Below are 19,208 nucleotides of genomic sequence, written 5' to 3' on the forward strand. Positions count from 1 at the left end.
GTTGGCAATCATCAGTGCTATTCGTATTCGTGACACAGCCGACCGAAATAGTTGGTTTGTGGTGCACCCGAACCAGTCACGTAAGTTTCTCATCCATGAGTGACGCCTTCTTCCTTGAATTTTTCCTTGTAATATCAGTTGGAGTAGTTGCTATTTTTCTCCTCTCATGACGTGTCCAAGGTACTGAAGTTTACGCTTTTTTACCGTGATGATAATTTCTTTTTCCTTTTTTATTCTTTTCAGGATTTCCATGTCCATTTCCATTTTACCTTAAGTATTCTACGGTACAACCACATTTCGAACGCCTCCAGTTTCCTTATGTCCAGTTTCTTTAGAGTCCAAGCCTCTACACCATAGTACAGTACCGAAAAAACATAGCATCGCACCATTCTGATTTTTAAATCCAAGCTGAGATCGCTGCCACAGAGCACTCTTTTCATTTTCACAAATGTTGTTCTCGCCTGTCCTATTCTAGTTTTGATTTCTTCAGAGCAGTCGTTATTTTTATTTACAATTGTACCTAAGTATTTATAACTGTCAACTTTTTCTATGGAGTGATTATTTATATGAATTTGTGAATTGTTTTGTGCTGTTTTCGATATTATCATAAATTTTGTCTTTTTTATGTTTAGTCACAGTCCGAACTCTTCACTCGATATATTAACTTTGTCTACTGCAATCTGTAATTCGTTTAGGTTGGTAGCTATCAGGATCGTATCATCCGCATATCTTATATTGTTGATAGGCACTCCGTTAATTTTTAGTCCTTTCGTTTCATCGTCCAATGCTCGTTTCATTATTTCCTCTGAGTAAAGGTTAAATAACATCGGTGATAGCACGCACGCCTGCCTAACGCCTCGACGGATTTCTATTTCTTCGGTGTTATTCCCTTCTATTTTCACCACTGCTTTTTGATTAAAATAAAGATTCGTAATAATTTTTATATCTCTGGTGTCTAAGTCCTACGTTTGATAAACTGAAAAAGAAGCTTGAAGAAGATGAAACCAATATAAATATAAACCATGCCATTCTCCATAGATTTATTTGTAAAATGGGATTTAAGTATCGCAAAACAGACAAAAGACAAGTAGTAATGGAATCACACAGATTACGCACTTGGAGTTTTAATTACCTTCAAAAAATTAAAAGATATAGATTAGACAACAGATCCATAATTTACCTTGATGAAACATGGTGTCGTCTGTATCGACGCTGTATCCAAAGCATGGCTTGATGCCACTCAAAACTGTCAGACGAAAGCACCCTCAAATAAAGGAAAACGCATCACCATGATACACACTAGGTCAGAAGACGGATTTGTCCCAAACTGCTTGCGGTTGTTTGCAAATAATATTAAGGATTCCAGCTTGGATTATCATTATTATTAAGTGCCGAACTTTTTTAAAATTTGTTTCAAAACAATCTTTTAAAAAATATTCCCAATAACAGTCTTATTGCCATGGATAATGCAAGCTACCATAGCCTTCTGCTACGCAAAGCATCAGCCTCATCAAGTTCAGAAATTGAAATCCAAGAATTTTTGTTAAAAAATGATATTTATTTTGAAAAAACAGTGTGTATGCGATAATTTGGCTGAACAGGGTTGGCATACTGTTTTACGTCTTCCTCCATATCATTGCATGTTTAACCCCATAGAGCATTTTGGGAACTGAGTAAAATTAAAGATCAGAGCAGAAAATGTTACTTCTACTTTAAGTCCCAGTGTTATAAATTTGATAAAAATATAATTAATACCATACCAATTGAGAGTTGGAATAATTCAGTACAGCATATTATAAAAATTACATTTATATACAATTATATACAAATTAACCCAATTGCTGATAGTGAAACACATTTAGAATAAAAAGGTAATTATTTATAGACATTCCTAGCAATGAATTTATTATACATATTTAATGTCATTGTTTTTTCTGAGTGTATTTTAAAAACCACCTAAATAAATAAAAAAAAATTACCAAAAGCTTTGAGAGCCCGTCCCTAATGTCGTGCGCCACTGCTATGAATATTAAGATAGACTATACAAATATTATGTATCATACCCACTTCATACGAAATAATCCCTTATAAAATTGTAATTATTTTCCAGGTAAATTTCACAACACAAAATAGTTTAGTAACAATTATTTTGCTGATATTTAATTTAAATGCTCCAAGGTCACATTTCATTAGGTCTAAACGTTCTATAAAGTATCATCGCATTTCTTTGTTAATAAAAAAATATGTAAGATACTTGTAGTGTTTCCATTCGTCATTTTTCGCTTTCACAGATTTTTCCTAATATTTGCGAAGAGGTTAAAAAATGGAGGAATCTGCTAAACACGTATGCTAAATATATTAGAAGCAACAAAACTAAAACGGGAAAATGGATATCGGCAGATTTAAACTATTATTAATTTTAATCGCCATCGATATTGCTGCGAAATATCATTACATTAAGTACAAGCAAAAAATATATATAACGCTAGGAGAATAATTGAAGTCAAAATGAAAATTGCACAGGCCATCACTTCACCACTAGGAAGAGCACTTCAAGCAGCTATCCACAGAGGCAGAGAGCTTCCAGTTTAATCAGATAAATTCTAAATCCATCCGTACTACAGTGAACCAACTCATCATTGCATCACTATCTCGAATCAAAGGTTCGAATATTGTTTTGTATAAGCTGTAAAAGTTTATCCAAACAATGTACTGGCATTCCAAAGTAAATATAGAATGGTTTCTCATTTTTTCGTAATTCTGTTATTAAATTTCTATTTTTTGCTAAGGTATGTTAAACCATATTATATTTACATTTATATAATTAACCAATAAGTAACAAAGGAGCTTGAACCTTTTCTATGCTGAATATATCAGGTAAGTTAGGAATAATTCAAGTTGGTTTGGGGATGCTTTAATTTTGCCGCGATACTCCGGAACTGCATTTAAGTGCCCGTAAAGATCCGACTCGTTCTAATATATTTTCAAAGTAAAAGTTTAAAAGCTACTTAGTGCTTCTGCGTCCACTACGCTTCCGTTTACTTAAGTGCATAAAATTTGCGGTCTCACGGGCCGATTCTAAATATTAAGTAAGTGGATAAGGAACTTTCTCTGGTTCCGCATTGATGCGTCCTTTTCACAATTTTCAAACTTTAATCAATAGAAGAATTGAAATCATGACGAGAGCCATAGAAATTGCAACTCCCAGTCGAGCAATGTTAAAAACGTTTTGTTGAATGTTGAAGCGTTTACAAAAACCTACAAATAATTTCGCAGAAAAATTAATTGTTTTTAATAATTTGCTTAGAGCTATTGTTTAAATGTATTTGGATTGTTGTGAATTTGAACTAGGTGAACATATGGGACACAGCGTAGCAGTAGATAACAATAATTATAAAAGGTCATATAAAATTTCTCAACTCGGGGATTGAAATATTTCGCAAAAAAATGTTTTTTGCTATTCACAAAATATCCTTTCTAGATTTTACTGTCAAACTTGGTATGTATAATAATAATAATAATGGCAAAAATAGAAGTTCATTTATTCTATAAATTTGTTTTTAATACATCCGATTGCTCCCAAATCCGTGCGGTAAAATCCCCGAAATGTCTGAAGTGGCTCGGATTCATGGGAAACGAAACTGACGTGGTAAAGTGACGCTTTCCGCACGCTAGATCGGTGGGTAATTACGTATTTTACAGACGGGAGTAGAAAAAAGTTTTTTTTACTCCCTTCTGTAAAATACCCGAGTTACTTCGGCTATTTCCGGGATGTTACCGCACGGGTTTGGGAGCAATCGGATGTTTTCGGAGATTTTGCCACACGGCTTGAATTTTAACGTTTGTCAATCCTGACGGTCATGTCAGTGAATGTATTCGTGTTGTTTTGCAACAATTTGCCGAAAAACTAACGGTCGTAGAAAAAGTATACTATGCTATACTATACGCTTGGTAAACTCGTGACCCAAATTCCGTTTACCACACTTATAGCAGTATTATACTCTTTTTAAACTTTTTATAATAATAAAAATATTATCTTATATCTCCAAAATGAAGGACAAATTTATAGGAACTTTACTCGCTAGTTACACTGTTTCTCTGTTATAATTTGAACCATCGTGTATAAACAGGATGTTTGTATTTTTGTGGACATATATCTACTTACTTATTTTTTAATTTTTAATTTCTATTATTCTTCTTAACTAAATTTAAGCAACAACTTATGCAATGACATAACAACCATTTCTATAAAAAAATTTTTTGGAAACTTTTCTTTCCTGCAATTTTTTCATAATACTTACCGTTTTCAAATAAAACAATTAAATCTAAAGCAATGCATGCCGAGATAAGAAATTTATTAGTGGGCTGTTATCACTCCTGAAGTTGTTTCTTATCGTGCTTTATTTAACATTGACATTGATAGTTAGGTTTAATACAAAGTATGATTAATTTTATCAAAATTATGAAATCACTAATTAAATGACCACCCTGTATTTATTTCCTTTTAAATATTCAGATAGACCAATAAAGTAGATTCCCCTTTATAAGAAAATCAACTCCAGATATATAAGAAAGGCTTGCAGTAGGAATAACCGATAGATGTCACATGTCACTTTTGGCATAAAATTCAAAATATGTCAGAAACTGCAAGACTTAAAATGCCTTAATATGTAAGTTGTTCTATTTAAAATAAGAAAGTCCATTAATATACAAGTTAGTTTTTGGGTACATTTTTGCAAAACAGGAGGGTGGGACAAGGCGGCCCACTTTTTTTTTTGCTCTTAACCATCAAGTCGATTTATTTCGATTTAAATATATTTATCCAAATTTTTTCGAAACTTCTTGCCGTCGGCTAAATCCATAGAATAATCCAAAAAATAACACTTTCAATAAATTAATTATGATTCGGTTATAATGAAAGGAATAGCTTTTTTTAAAGAATTTTTAAGCGGTCCATTTTACTCCTGGTATTACACAAAGGGCTTAAAATTTACAAATAACCAGAATTTATTACTATGAGAGGAAAAAACGAAAAAAATATTTTGGTAAATTTTTGAGGTGGGCCTCCTCGCTCCAGAGGGGGCGCCTTGCTCCACGCTCCCCTACATTTACTGACATAACCATCAGAATTGATAAACGTCAAAATTGAAGCCGTGCGGTAAAATCTCGGGAAACATTCGATTGTGTTTAGGTGCAATAGATTTCTTTGAAAACGTCAAAATATTAATAATACATATTTAAATTTACTGCGAGTTCTACTTTGCAATATTTTATTTGATAAATTCGTATCAAATAGGCCATTTCAAAGGAAACAAACTTTTTCCCATATCCTACTCTCGTCTAGCCGATTGAAAAATCTCCGCGACCTGTCCCGGGTGCTTTTGACAGCGAAATAAATTGAAATTTATTTTTACACACATAATATCCTCGTCGGCCAGAAGGAAAAGTCCTAGGCGCAACAAAAGTCCTTGGAAATATTTCCCCAAGGGGGAATTTTCCTTGTCATTGTTCAAAAATGGAAACCATTAAGGCACCCCGCCATCCCGGTAACACACTGCAGCGACCTGGAATGGACCTTGGACGTCAAATGCATCTGATTGCGCTTGACTTGCGAGATAACATCGCGAAAAAACTATCGACGTCACGAGTCGACTTCGAAAACAGATAAAACTATAGTCGAAGTTTCATGTCAGTTACGCAATGTCTATCGAACTGCAAGACCATCAGAGGGCTTTGGTAGAAGCGGCGGCTAAGCAATGCGGCTGTACCGACGTCCGCTTAAAAGTGAGCCGGGGCTCCGCCAAAGGCGATAACTACTTGGGGGACATCTACAGGATCGAAGTAGCTAGCGGAAACGGTAGCGAAGCTTTGAAGATCATTATGAAGAGCGCTCAGACCGATCGCGAATTCAGACGGAAACTCTACGTTAGGGAGTTTTATCTACAAGAAGCTCGCATGTACGAAAAATGTCTGCCAAAACTCTACTCCCTGCAACTCCATAAAGCTAGAGTAAGTCCAAGGTATTACGGCAGCTGCCTCGAGCATCTAAAGGAAACTATACTGCTGGAGGACATGAGAGAAGAAGGTTTCGAGATGAGGAACGGCACGGTACCAATGAACGCTCACCACGTGGAGCTGGTACTGAAAGAATACGCAAAGTTTCACGCGGCATCAATGGCCTTGAGGGTTTTGGACACTCGAACTTTTGCGGACCTGACGAAGGATTTCTTCAACGTTTACGCACACGGCACAGACAAATCGCTTTGGTACGGTTCCGCCTTCGAGGTTCTGGTTCGCCTCGCCGGCGACAAGTTCAAAAAGTCTAAACAAACTTTCTTCGCTGAATCGGAAGAAATGTTTACCAGCCTCAACGACGAAAATCTGGCCATTTTGCACGGCGACTGCTGGTCGAACAACATGCTGTTCAAATATCGGGTAATGGCGGCCTCGCTTTCAAGGTTATCGCTGAAATTTTTTTCGGAACAAGCTACGCTAGATTAGATTACGGTTAATTTTATCTCGCAGATCTCGATAGCAGTTATATTATTCTCAGTTTTCCGTTAGTGCGGAAATGCAACAACCAATCATTACATTATATTCTTTCTTAAACATCTCCCTCGTTTTTTAAGCCCTTGAATAGATTTAAGAGTGGGCATGGATCCATAGTGAAAATAATATTCCCATTTTTGCATTTCGCTTTTGTTTTTCGACCTGTATGCATTTAAAATATTGGGTTGTTCGGAAAGTCATTTCGTTTTTTTTGGGGAACATGAAAGACAGTTTTCGTATAATGAATAAATGTTTTATTAAATTATATATTGGCTATTCTGGTCCAACACCTTTTGCCATCTTTGTGGCAGTAACATAATTCCCCTCTCATAAAAGTTTTGGTCCTTGCTGGCAAAAAACTGGTTCAGGTGGTTTTTGACATCTTCATTTGAGGTAAAGGTTTTGCCAACCAAAAAATTTTGCAGGGACCGGAACAAATAGTAGTCGGAAGGCGCCAGATCTGTGTGAGGTCTCGTATTATCCTGGTGGAACACTACACCCTTCCTGTTGATTAATTCGGGCCTCTTCTCTTTAAGTGAATCATTCAATTTGTCCAGTTGATGACAATAGACTTCTGAATTAATCGTTGTATTGTCCGGCAAAAGCTCAAAAAAAAAAACGATTCCTTTGACATCCCACCAAACGGAGAGCATCACCTTTTTTTGGTGAATGTTGGCTTTTGACACGCTTTGAGCCGGTTCATCTTTTCTGCTCCATGACCTCTTGCGTTTAACATTGTTGTATATAATCCATTTTTCGTCGCCAGTAATAATCCGCTTCAAAAATGGATCATTTTCTTGACGTTTGAGGAGCGAATCACACACGTCAACGCGACGACACAAATTTCGCTCCGTAAGGACATGGGGCACCCACACATCGAGCATCGAGGTTAAGCCCATGCCTTTCAAATGGCCATAAACAGTCGAATTCAACAAATTTAATCTCTCACCGATCCCTCGTGTGGTTATTCGCCGATTTGCATCAACTAATGCCTTTATCGCATCTTTGTCAGCTTCGACCGGCCTTCCAGACCGTGGTGCATCTTCGACATTAAAATTGCCGGATCGAAATTTTGCAAACCAGTTCTGGCACTGGCGTACTGTTAACACGCCTTCTCCATACACATCTGTCAATTTTTTTCTCGCTTGGACAGCATTTTTACTTTTTCTGAAGTAAAAAAGTAAAATATGACGAAAATGCTGCTTATTGCTCTCCATATTTAAAAGGGCACCAACCATAAACTACTGCGTAGAATTAATAGAACTTTTTCACACACAAGCCTTGCAATATCAGCTCTCAAGACATATAATGGTTATGCGGCTTAAGTGTGAAGTTGGTTTCGAAAAAACGTAATTAAGTCCTCTGACGGGAAAAAACGAAATGACTTTCCGAACAACCTTATACAATAAACATGCGTTACATTTACGAGACATTTACTGGTATTTTGAAAATCACATGTTCCTAAATTGCCTGGCTGCATAGTGAACAAAGAAGAAGAAAAATATCTCCCTCTGTAATTTTAAAACTCTCTGTATTATACCTCTCTCGTTCTTTTTAGACCTCTTTCTTTCTAATTTTCAACCTTTCTTTCCTTTTAAACTTCTCTGCTTTCTCTGCTTTAAAGCTCTTTCTCCCTCATTTTAACTTTTAAGATGTTTAAGGGATTTAAAAATAGAGAAATCTAGAACAGCGTGGTTTAAAACTAGAGAAAAAGAAAACTAGAAAAATACTAATCAAGGTCCTTATTTGAATTATAAACAATACAACATTTTGACAAAAAGGCGACATTCAGTCTACTAAAGATTAGTATGCCCGAGGAAAAAGAATCAAACAAATTATTTAAACATGAAACAATATTGTAAGAAAATGAGCGTTCAAATTTCAGTTGCCCTTGACTATGTACGTCACAGTGATAGCTTTTTATTATGGTATGGAGGAGATTTTCTAGTTAATATCTTTGCATACAGAACTGCAGAATCAAGAAATATTAATAACTTTAATTAACTAATTCTGTCGAACTTTCGAACCCCCAAAAATCAACCTCAAACACGAATTTTTAAGCTTTCGAATTTGGCCTTTATAGAAATAGTTGAAACGCCAAGTTTTGTCTCCTGCTTAAAAAATCACGATTTTTTTTATTATTAATCTTCACACAATAATTACCCTATAGAAATGGATAACTGCGGATTTGCTAGCATTTAAATGCAAACAATGCTTAGTGGACGTCTTGCAATCTCTGTTCAAGTCATAGTTTAGGGCTGCTTAACTTCATCGGGAACTAAGTGCGTTATACTGGGTGTTATTTTTCGATGTATACAACTTTAAGTTGACATTACTGTTCAAGATGGCGACCGATTTAACAGCTGTCAAGTGATTTATTCTCAGTTTGGTTTGGCAATTCATCATGAATATACTTACGCCTGAACAACGCTCGCAAATAGTGCAATTTTATTTCGAAAATAATGGTTCTGTGCGGAATACGTATCGCGCACGTAGTGCGCGATACGTATTCCGATACGAGATTGCCGTTGTTCCCGATTTTCAAAAGCGAATTTTGTTTAGCGATGAAGCGCACTTCTGGTTGAATATCTACTTCAACAAACAAAACTGCCGCATTTGGAGCGAAGCTAATCCTCAAGTGTATGTGGAAACACCGTTACATCCAGAAAAACTGACTGTTTGGTGCGCTTTATGGGCTGGTGGAATCATTGGTCCGTACTTCTTCAAAAACGGTGATGGCCAGAACGTTACAGTCAATGGTGGTCGGTATAGAGCTATGATTACTAACTCTTCCATTCCTGAATTGAATAACCATGATGTTCAGGAGATGTGGTTTTAACAAGACGGCGAAACATGTCATACAGCTCGTGCCACAATCGATTTATTGAAAGACACCTTTGGTGACCGCCTAATTTCGCATTTTGGACCTGCGAATTGGCCTCCAAGATCTTGTGATTTAACACCGCTAGACTACTTTCTGTGGGGCTAGGTAAAGTCATTGGTCTATGCGGATAAGCCATAAACGCTTTACCATTTGGAAGACAACATTCGCCGTGGTATTGCCGATATACGGCCACGAATCTTGGAAAAAGTCATCGAAAATTGGACGTCCAGATTGGATTACATCCGTGCCAGCCGTGGCGGTCATATGCCAGAAATCATATTTAAAATGTAATGCCACAAGATTATCTTTCGAATAAATAAAATTCATGTCAATCGAATAATCTATCGTTGTTTTATTGCAACTTAAAATTCTATACATCGAAAAAAAACACCCCTTATATATGACAAACCGACAAATAGAAATTTTGTTAAATGTCCTAAGATGGACTCCTGAAGTATACCTGTATTAATGTGTATGAATGAAAATGGTAGACCATTATAACTGCTTGAGATGGATGCTCTAGGTATGAAGCTAAAAGATTAATTGAGCTTTTTACAAAACTTCGGGATTCCTTCTGCGTCGGTTTTTGCTTAGTCGAAATTGCTGACGTTTCGCCAATCATCCTGTTAGCTTCTTCAGAGCTTGACTGAAACTGCTCTGAAGAAGCCAACAGGATGATTGGCGAAACGTCAGCAATTTCTACTAAGCAAAAACCGACGCAGGAGGAATCCAGAAGTTTTGTAAAAAGCATTACCGTAGCCTTTGGAAGTTTCTTTGAAAAAAAAAAAGATTAATGGAGTTTTCTGAAAAACCAATAAAATTTAACATTAAAATAAGGATTTGGTGATTAAGGGTATCAAAAGCTTTCTAACGGTCTAAATATATCATCGGTTATTTGTGGTAGAGCTGTGGTGCTTTATATAATGTTTTACAAGTAGGTAAAATATCCATTGTTGTTGGATTTACAATTTTCGTTATAGGTACAGCGAGTGCCTTTTTCCACTAAACATGCTTTATTATACTAGACACACTGTATAGCTATTTCATCTATAAATTCGTCCTTTTTCTTACATCCAAGAAGGCACAATAACTTTGACGAAACTTTGGCCGTTTAGAGAAGCTAATGCTTAGGTTAAAAGAAACTTTTCGGTCTTAATAACTTATCAGCCGACTGATCGGTTAATAGTCATCAGCCAGCCAGGCAAAAACGATAAAATCATTCGCCGGCATTGCTTCCGCATCGCTTTGATGGCTACCTCATTAAACATCCCATTGGGCAAGTCGCAACATCTTCAACCATGATAAAGGGCTATTAATTTTTCAAAGAAACTTCCACAGGCTACTGTAATAATTTTTAAAAATCTTCTGGATTCTTCCTGCGTCGGTATTTTGCCGAGTCGAACTTGCTGACGTTTCACGAATCATCCTGTTGGCTTCTTCAGAGCTTGACTGAAACTGGCTTGCATTTTACTCTGTACCTGTTTGAGGGGGCGAAGCTAAATGAGTTACATAAACACCGTCTCGGATGACTGATTCCCATATTGGTGATAGATATAGACCTGAGTCGCGGTTAAGATTGTTAGGTTGTTTATAAGTTTCTATAGACTCTCCGATTTTTCGGTGGTAGAATTGATTACATGCAAGAATTTTAGTTTTATCGAATAAAATTTTATGTCCGGTTTCGTGATTGTGATCGGCAACGCCTGATGGAATTTATTCGTCTTAGTCCTAAGGCTCTTTCATGTTCTTTGGGCCTAGTTGATATTTTTCGTCCGGTCTCTTCAATGTATTCTTTTCCGCATATGCATGGAATGCTGTAAACTGCTGGCATTTCAAATGGAATTTTATCTATGACGGATCGAAGATGTTGACAGATTTTTGAACAAGTGGTAAATCTCATTTTGACGTTATACTTCTTTAGAACTTTCATCATCCACAAATACACTTCACCAGAACCTTCTAATAGCGATGAGACCGAAAGCAATCCTACACTTGCCACTGTGGCCCTTCTTTACATTCAAAACATCACTGACCATATATCAAAAGTTCTAAAGAAGTATAACCTCAAAACGAGATTTACCACTTGTCCAACAATGTTTCAACATCTTCGTTCCGTCAAAGAGAAAAAATATCCACTAGGCTTAAAGTACACGAAAGAGCCTTACGACTAAGACAAAAAACTCATCAGCTGAAATTCTTATATGTAATCAATTCTTCTACCAACGAAAAATCCGAGAGCCTATAGAAATCTGTAAACAACCTAACAATCTTAACCACGACTCAGGTCTTTATCTTTCACCAATATGGGAATCAGTCATCCGGGACGGTGTTTATGCTCCCAATATAGCTCCCCCCCACCCTTAAACAATAAAAAAGGAGGTGCAGAGTAAAATGTGAGCCAGTTTCAAATTAAGTTCTGAAGAAGCCAATAGAATGATTGGCGAAACGTCAGCAATTTCGACTCAGCAAAAACGACGCAGGAGGAATCGAGAAGTATTGTAAAAAGGATCTTCAATTACGATAAACGAGAGCAGGATCGGCTTCAAGTTTAAGTTTCGGACGGATCAGATTATATTGGGTGTTTTCTAATTAACTGTCAATAATTAAGTAGGCGATTTTTGGGTCCATTTTAAGAAGAAAACTTCATATGAACATATGTTCTAACTGTCTTAACTTTTGAGATTCAGTGAGGCAAATTTTTCAAAAATAAAATTTTATATATTTTAATGAAATTTGACACAGGTGTACTATGAATGTAAGGCATTATTTAGTTTACCCCTTTTTTTTAGATAACACCAGTGGCGGACGTACGGAATTTCACCTGTCTATTTTGGCAGACATTGATGGTACACCATAGATTTATTTTAAAATAAAAATTATTCTTACAATCTTTAACCATTTCTAAGGAAATTCATTTTCTTGATTTCTTCAATCCGATGTACGGTTTTCACTTAAAAAATAAAAACCTCTTCTCTCCGGCATTATAATAATAACGTTAATATGACTGCATGCAGAGAAATTAGTTTTAAGTTTTAACCGAAAACCCTGCGATGGACTAAAAAAAATCTGCTCATAAATGAATGCAAATGTCATAATCTTTTTAAGGAAATCAGTGGCGCGCCACTGATTGTCTATGAACAAATAATCTTTTGGTTAATTAGGTCGCCACTGCACCGAGAACTTGTTTTGTGAAAAATAAGATATCTATCGAAAACCAAATATCTAGTTTTTGTTACCAACTGGTGTCCTTCAGGAAAAAAAATGAAGAGACTGTTCTTTTTACATTTACAGTTTTAATGAAATAATATAACATCCTATCAACAAATCAACAAAATAAATAATAAACTTTTTTTTTAATGAAACGCTACCTACTATTAATAATTGTTAATAAAATTGTATGTTAATAAATTGATACCAACCTTTTTGAACAAAAATGTAACCTAGAAACTAGATAAGTTGTTGAAAGTGTCCTCCACCTTGAAAGATGTGTAAGCGTGTGATTCACTTCTTTTCCTCATATAGCCGTGCACTCTTTGCAGTATACCTCCAGAGTTTCTTATTAAATCGCAGGAAGCTTTTATACTATCCTTCAGTACTTCTGCAAAGTTAACTGGGGTGTAATAAACCCGACTTTTTAGATGCCCTCATAAGAAAAAGTGGTGGGGAAGGCATGGTTGAGGTCCACCTCGACACATCGGTTATTAAATATGTGATTAAATATTCTCTTACTGCACCACTAAAGCAGGCGCGCTATCAGGTATGTGAACCACATTCCTTTTCTAATTAAATATGGTACTTCTTCTAGCAATATTGGCAAATCGCCTTTTTAAAAAGGGCAATAATTATATCCATATAGCCTTTTCGGCAGGCAAAAGGGTCCAATTAAGTAATTTCCAACAATTCCAGCCCAAACATTTTCCGAAAACTGTTCTTGATGATTCTACAACTGCAAGAGGGTTTTCATCGGCAAAACTGTGGTTATTGAGGAAATCTCTGATTGCATTTATGGAAAAGTTAGCTTCATCTGTAAATAGCATTTCTGGGTCAAATAAGGGATAATTTTGTCCAAAAACTATTGACAAAAATTAACAGGCAAGGGAAAATCTCTGGGAAGTAACACTTGAAAATGATGACTTACAATAGAAAATCGTGCAAAATTTGCGAGATATTCAGATTATTTTTCTAGTGGTAAATTCAGGATTTTCATCAATAGAATTTAAAACTGCTTGTTCAATTTCGTCTTACAGTCCGATGGGCTCCTTTTAAACGATTATTTGCCCTTAAAGTACCTGGTTCGGTCAACCTTCTACATACGTACATTTACTATTAGCTCATCAGCTAAACCATATATAAAATGCATATCTGCCAACTCCTCATAAGTAAATTCGACCATTCTTTTTTAACCAGCTGTTAAACATATGTCTTGACAACAAAATTAATAATTCTTACTGACAGTCTACTACAATGATAAGAAACAATTATAGAGATTTGGAAAATACACCTCAGAGTTTACGTACTTCGTATTCGTAATTCGATTTTTTTAAGTATTTTAAGAAAACATAGTAAGTACGAAATAATAATGATAACAATTATTTGCATGCTGTCATATTAACGATTTTGTTTAAATCCAAAACTGTACACCGGATTGAAAAAAATGAAGAAATTATATTTATTAATTAAATTAACCATTAATTATTAAAATTAATTTGGTATTGTAAGATAAATCAAAACTTTACCACCCTGTATCATAAAAGTTAAGACGTTTAGGACATACGTTCATATGAAGTTTTCTTTTTAAACTGGACCAAAAAATCGCCCTCTTAATTAACTTTCAATTAGAAAACACCCTGTATAAATACTTTTTTCCAGGACGGAAACACTTCCGCGCCGGTGCAAGTATGCTTCGTAGACTGGCAAGCGAGCAGATTAGGCACTCCGGTGGCGGACCTGACGTATTTCCTGTGCTTGTCCGGGTCCCGTGATATTTTCACCGATACGCCGAAATATATGCAAATCTATTACGACGTCCTGAGCGGCAGTTTGACGGAGCTCGGCTGTAATCCCGACCGAGTCTTCAGCTTTAAAACTTTCACGGACCACTGGCATAGATACGCCCGATTCGGATACTTTACTGCGGTGACGAGTTTGAAGGCGACCATGTGCGACAGCAGGGACGCTCCGGAGACGGGGAGCATAAAGGAGGGGGCGACCTGGGGGGACCAGATTCGGTTCGCGACCTACGAGAAAGAAGCCGAGTACGAAAGGCGGATGAGCGACGTTGTCGATTTTATGATCGAAAGCGGATTCATTTAACACTGAAATTGAAAATTGAACACAACCCGCGGGGTTGATTTTGAACGTTGAAGCAAAATTCGATTTATAATTTGACGTTTGTAAGAAGAATGGGAAACAAATAACAGTTAATTGGTTGTATTCTTTTCTCTCTCTTCAGTCCTGACCCTCATTAAGGAGTGTAGTGGTCAGCGTAACATCACGGATGATTGTTCTCCATGCGCTTCTGTCTTTGGTCATCTCAACGACATCGTACATTGGCTTGCTACAATTAGTCATGATCTGGTCTATCCATCGAGTAGAAGAGCGGTCATTTGATCTACGTCACGACACTTTGCCTTGAATTATGAGTCTTTCCAGATTATCCGGGCTTTTCCACATTGTATGCCCAAAATGTTGTAGTTGTTTTAATCGGATGTTTCTAGAAAGTCTGTTGGTATTATTAAGTTCATTTAAAGGGTGACTGAATAAGAGTTTCCACATTAAAATAATAAAAAAAACTCGGAAGAATATAAAAATATAAAGACATTTTTATTTGCCATTTTAGATTAGTGTATTACAATTAGGTATGAAATATGATGTCATTCAAATGACCCCCGCGACTCATTTTGCTTGATGTAATTCGTTTATTGAAATTTCACATCACTTTTTGGCTCTAGGCCGGCTATTTCGCGTCTAATCTCCTGTTTCAGCTCTGGAATAGTGTTTGGTTTGTTGGTTTGTCTGTTGGAACCACAAATCTTCAATGTCAATATCTTCCAACTGCTCCCAGAAAAAAATCAGATATCATGTTTCGATAGCGAACACCATTAACCGTAACAGCGTTCTCCGCATTATCCTCGAAAAAAAAATGGTCAATTATCCCTCCGCACCAAACAGTCACTTTTTGAGGATGCATTGCTTTTTGAACAATCTCTCTTCGATTTTCTAATCCCCAAATACGTGTTGGTTTACAAAGCCTCATCGCTAAAGATGATTTTCGTTGAAAAATGAACCCCTTGTTCTCGTATCCATTCTGCAAACACGCGGCAATGTTGATGATCTCGAGGTTTCAACTCCTGAGTTATTTCGACTTTATATGGTTGTAGATGCAAGTCTTTTGTTAAAATTAGCTGTGTGGTTGCATACGCAAGGCCCACCTGCTGCGATCGATGACGATTCGATGTGTTTGGATCTTCGGCTACACTTTCGCGAACAATGGCAATATTTTGATCTGACCGACCTGCACGAGCACGTTGAGGGACTTTGAGGTTAGTTACAGATCCAGTTTGCTCAAATTTTCGAACCACATTCCAAATTGTCCTGTCAGAAGGTCGATTTTGGGCGCCGAAAAATTCACGCAAATCCCGAAATGCATTTTTTCTTGATCGACCATTTTCATAATGGGCTTGCACAATTTTTACACGCTGTTCAGTCGTATATTGCTCCATAACTAATTTTGTTTATGTTTTGAGGTTAAAAATCTCATATGATAATAAACAAATACAGTGGCGTTTCAAAAATATTTCAGATTGCAATGTGGAAACTCTTATTGAATCACCCGTTATAATAGAGAAGTTTGTACGGCGTTCAGTCTATGGGATAATCTTCCTCATCTCGGTAGCATCGATCTTCCTACGTTCCGTATGTCTGAGAGTCCACGATTCGCAGGCATACGTCAATATTGGGAGTATTCATTTCCGCACGATACACCGTTTTTACGACTTAATCCGGTATTTAACTTTGGTAAGTTTTTATGAAGGTCTAACAGCGCTTGGGTTTCTTTCTGTAACCACCAATAAATAAATTGTCAATGCAACAATTATTATTTACCCATGTATTGAAAAATCCATTCTTACTTAAAAATGTTTATTATAAATTTAATCACAATAACCACTATAGTCACTGGACTCGTTAATTCAGGCACTTCTGTAAGCATTTTCTTCTTCGACGATATTTCTATTCTATTACCCCAGAACTAAATTTCGGCGAGGTGTTGTTTTCTTAAACTGGGCTTCAGCTGTGCCCATATCAGTTCTATCGGATTAGAATTGCAGGGATATGGTGGAAGACGGACAACTTTGAATAACCGCTCCGTGGCCAACTTGTCCAAGTTATACTTCTTATCAAACGTTCCCTGTCTCACGAACTTCCGATAACTACTTCTTTAGTCGATGATGAATTCGATATTTTTCCGCTTGTGCAGAATGGTAGCTGGCGTTGTATATCACAACACTGTTCGGTGGAATATTGGGAAGCAATTATTCGGAAAACTATTTTTCAAAGATGTCTGCTGTCATGTTTTTGTGGAAGTCAACCTTTGCTGGTTTGACATCTTTTGCAGAAAGCAACAAAGCGTTATCTACCAAACTAGCTTCAGACCCCGCATGTAATATGATAACTTGTTTGCCCCTCGGAACTGGCATGTCCAACGAACATTTCCGGCTGTTACCATCAGTCCATCCTTCCTTGACGGTATCGCGGGTATCAAACCACATTTCATCTAAATATGCGATGGGGACGTTTCTGATTTTGTAATAAAAAACAATTCTTCGTACGAAATCACGCAAAGTCTCTTAGCAACAGAACAATATTCTTCTGACACGCATCATAATCAACCGACTCTTTGGGACTTTTTGGGACCTCACGGTCTTTCCGCGTTTTTTTTCTTTGACGCCATTGACACTTATGTCACATACTGTGGCATACGGTGTTTTAGTCATCTCGGACGTTAATTTTGTGGCTCAACTTTCCCCGGATGTCGATTTCAGAAACAGAAACACATTTAAAATTACAATTTTGGCAGCAACCGCTAAATGAGTCCGAGTCTTTGATCCCTTTTTCGTCCCTGAACATCCCAAGTGACAAAATTGAATAATGATAGTAATTGGGAAGAACTAAATTGTAATAAAATGTATACGGTACCTCAATAAAAATGGCACACTGAGTCTTGAAAACAATTGAATAACAGTAAGCTGGTGGCTTGTGGTAAACGTATTGAAAAGAATGGTTCCTTCCGCTGTGGTGGGTGTTAGACTCATTCCGAAGTCAAAACCGTAAAATGTTGTAAAAACGGTATATGGGTAGAGACAGTTGATTAGCCGGTTTTTGATGGACCCTGAAATCTGGCGATCTTTTGAGATCTTGGTCCACTTGCCATATTGCACCTATGCTTCACTTATTCTTCCGATATACGTATACGTATAACTTAACTACTTCAAAGCGGTCAATGCAACTTATATTTGGATGGTTCTTATGTGGCCTATCAACTGTAACGATTTTTGTTTTTTGTGTATTTAGTTCCAGACGGAGGCGATTGCTTTCGTTTTCTAGCCTGTTTAATAAATTTATTAATTCTTCTTAACTGCTAGCGTAGAGAGCTAGCTGGAGTACTGCATCATCTACAAGGCTTAGATTATTTATTTTTTGGCCATTTATTGAAATGCCTCTTTCCCATGTCTCTAGCGACCCTCTCATGATATATTCACCGTATTTGTTGAATTGTCAAGGAGACAATATACTACCCTGTCTGACTCTAACTGATCCTATAGCGTGTTGATACAATTGGTTGATAAGTGATATAAAGTTTTTTTATAGTCTACGAAACAAAATATAAAGAGGGATGGTGAATTCCTTTGCTTTCTCCATGATTTAGTGCATATTCAGAAAAAGCTCACGAGTGCCTCTGCCCTTGGCGAAAGCTGCTTGTTCTGCTGGAATTTCTCTTTCTAGAAAAGGTTTCAATCTTTCATTTATAATTTCTGACATTACTTTATGGGCATGTGGGATGAGAGAAGGGCTACACGTGTCCTTCAAACGGATCCCTTTCAGGTTTCTAACAGAAAATATATGTTAGAAAAACAAAACCTCTTGTTGAACGACTTGCGGATGTCCCAGCAAAATAAGCAAGCAAAATAAGTTTGAAGGGTTAAAACCCTACACGCCTATTTTTGGTCAATTGACAATCAAAATCAAGATATATTATCGACGATGGGATGAGGAATTTGGCAACTCAGGAAATAAAAATCGTAAAATCTCCCCGGGAAGTAAAAGAATAGCTGCACGTGAGTGCCAAGGAATCGCGTCAACCCAACATTTGCCGTTTGTGGAAAATTTAACCTCATTAACTTGAGGTAATACAATAACAGCGGCCGTTAAATGTAAAAGTCGGTGGTCTCATATTGCCGCCATTAAAGGGGGAATCTTTACGACTCGCAAAAAATAAAACGAAATATAACCTCACTAATACGGCGGTCGTTTTACGTCACTCAATTACGCGCGAGATGGGAAAGAACGTTGAAGCGTTCTATTAAGCTCTATTTAGGAAACGTCATAAATTTTGCTGAATAGTTGAGTCTAGACGCGGAATTTATCAGGAATTATTAAATCGAGGTCTATACGCACAAGGAAAATTGTCAGCCTACTCGGAGACTTCAGAACGATTGATTTAATTCGAGCCGTTCAAACCAATAGGGCTAATTTATTTGCAACATTCTTAGTTTTG

General features: G+C 36.7%; 1 protein-coding gene across 1 annotated transcript; it reads left to right on the forward strand.

Annotated features, from left to right (window-relative positions):
• The first annotated feature begins 5,700 nt into the window (after nt 1-5,700).
• LOC132702376 (uncharacterized) lies at nt 5,701-15,074 on the forward strand. Its single transcript, XM_060670961.1, has 2 exons — nt 5,701-6,435; nt 14,303-15,074. Exons 1-2 carry the CDS (start codon nt 5,701-5,703, stop codon nt 14,744-14,746), a joined length of 1,179 nt encoding a protein of 392 aa, XP_060526944.1. The 3' UTR covers nt 14,747-15,074.
• Nucleotides 15,075-19,208: the final 4,134 nt, after the last annotated feature.

Source organism: Cylas formicarius, unplaced genomic scaffold, assembly GCF_029955315.1.
Source record: "Cylas formicarius isolate icCylForm1 unplaced genomic scaffold, icCylForm1.1 PGA_scaffold_5__7_contigs__length_24384050, whole genome shotgun sequence".
Lineage (NCBI taxonomy): Eukaryota > Metazoa > Arthropoda > Insecta > Coleoptera > Brentidae > Cylas > Cylas formicarius.

What these genes read in the sequence shown, in the direction of transcription:
- LOC132702376 (XM_060670961.1), top strand. Translation starts at nt 5,701, where the DNA reads ATGTCTATCGAACTGCAAGACCATCAGAGGGCTTTGGTAGAAGCGGCG. An exon ending in ACATGCTGTTCAAATATCGG is followed by an intron (nt 6,436 to 14,302) that starts GTAATGGCGGCC and finishes ACTTTTTTCCAG; the next exon opens with GACGGAAACACTTCCGCGCC.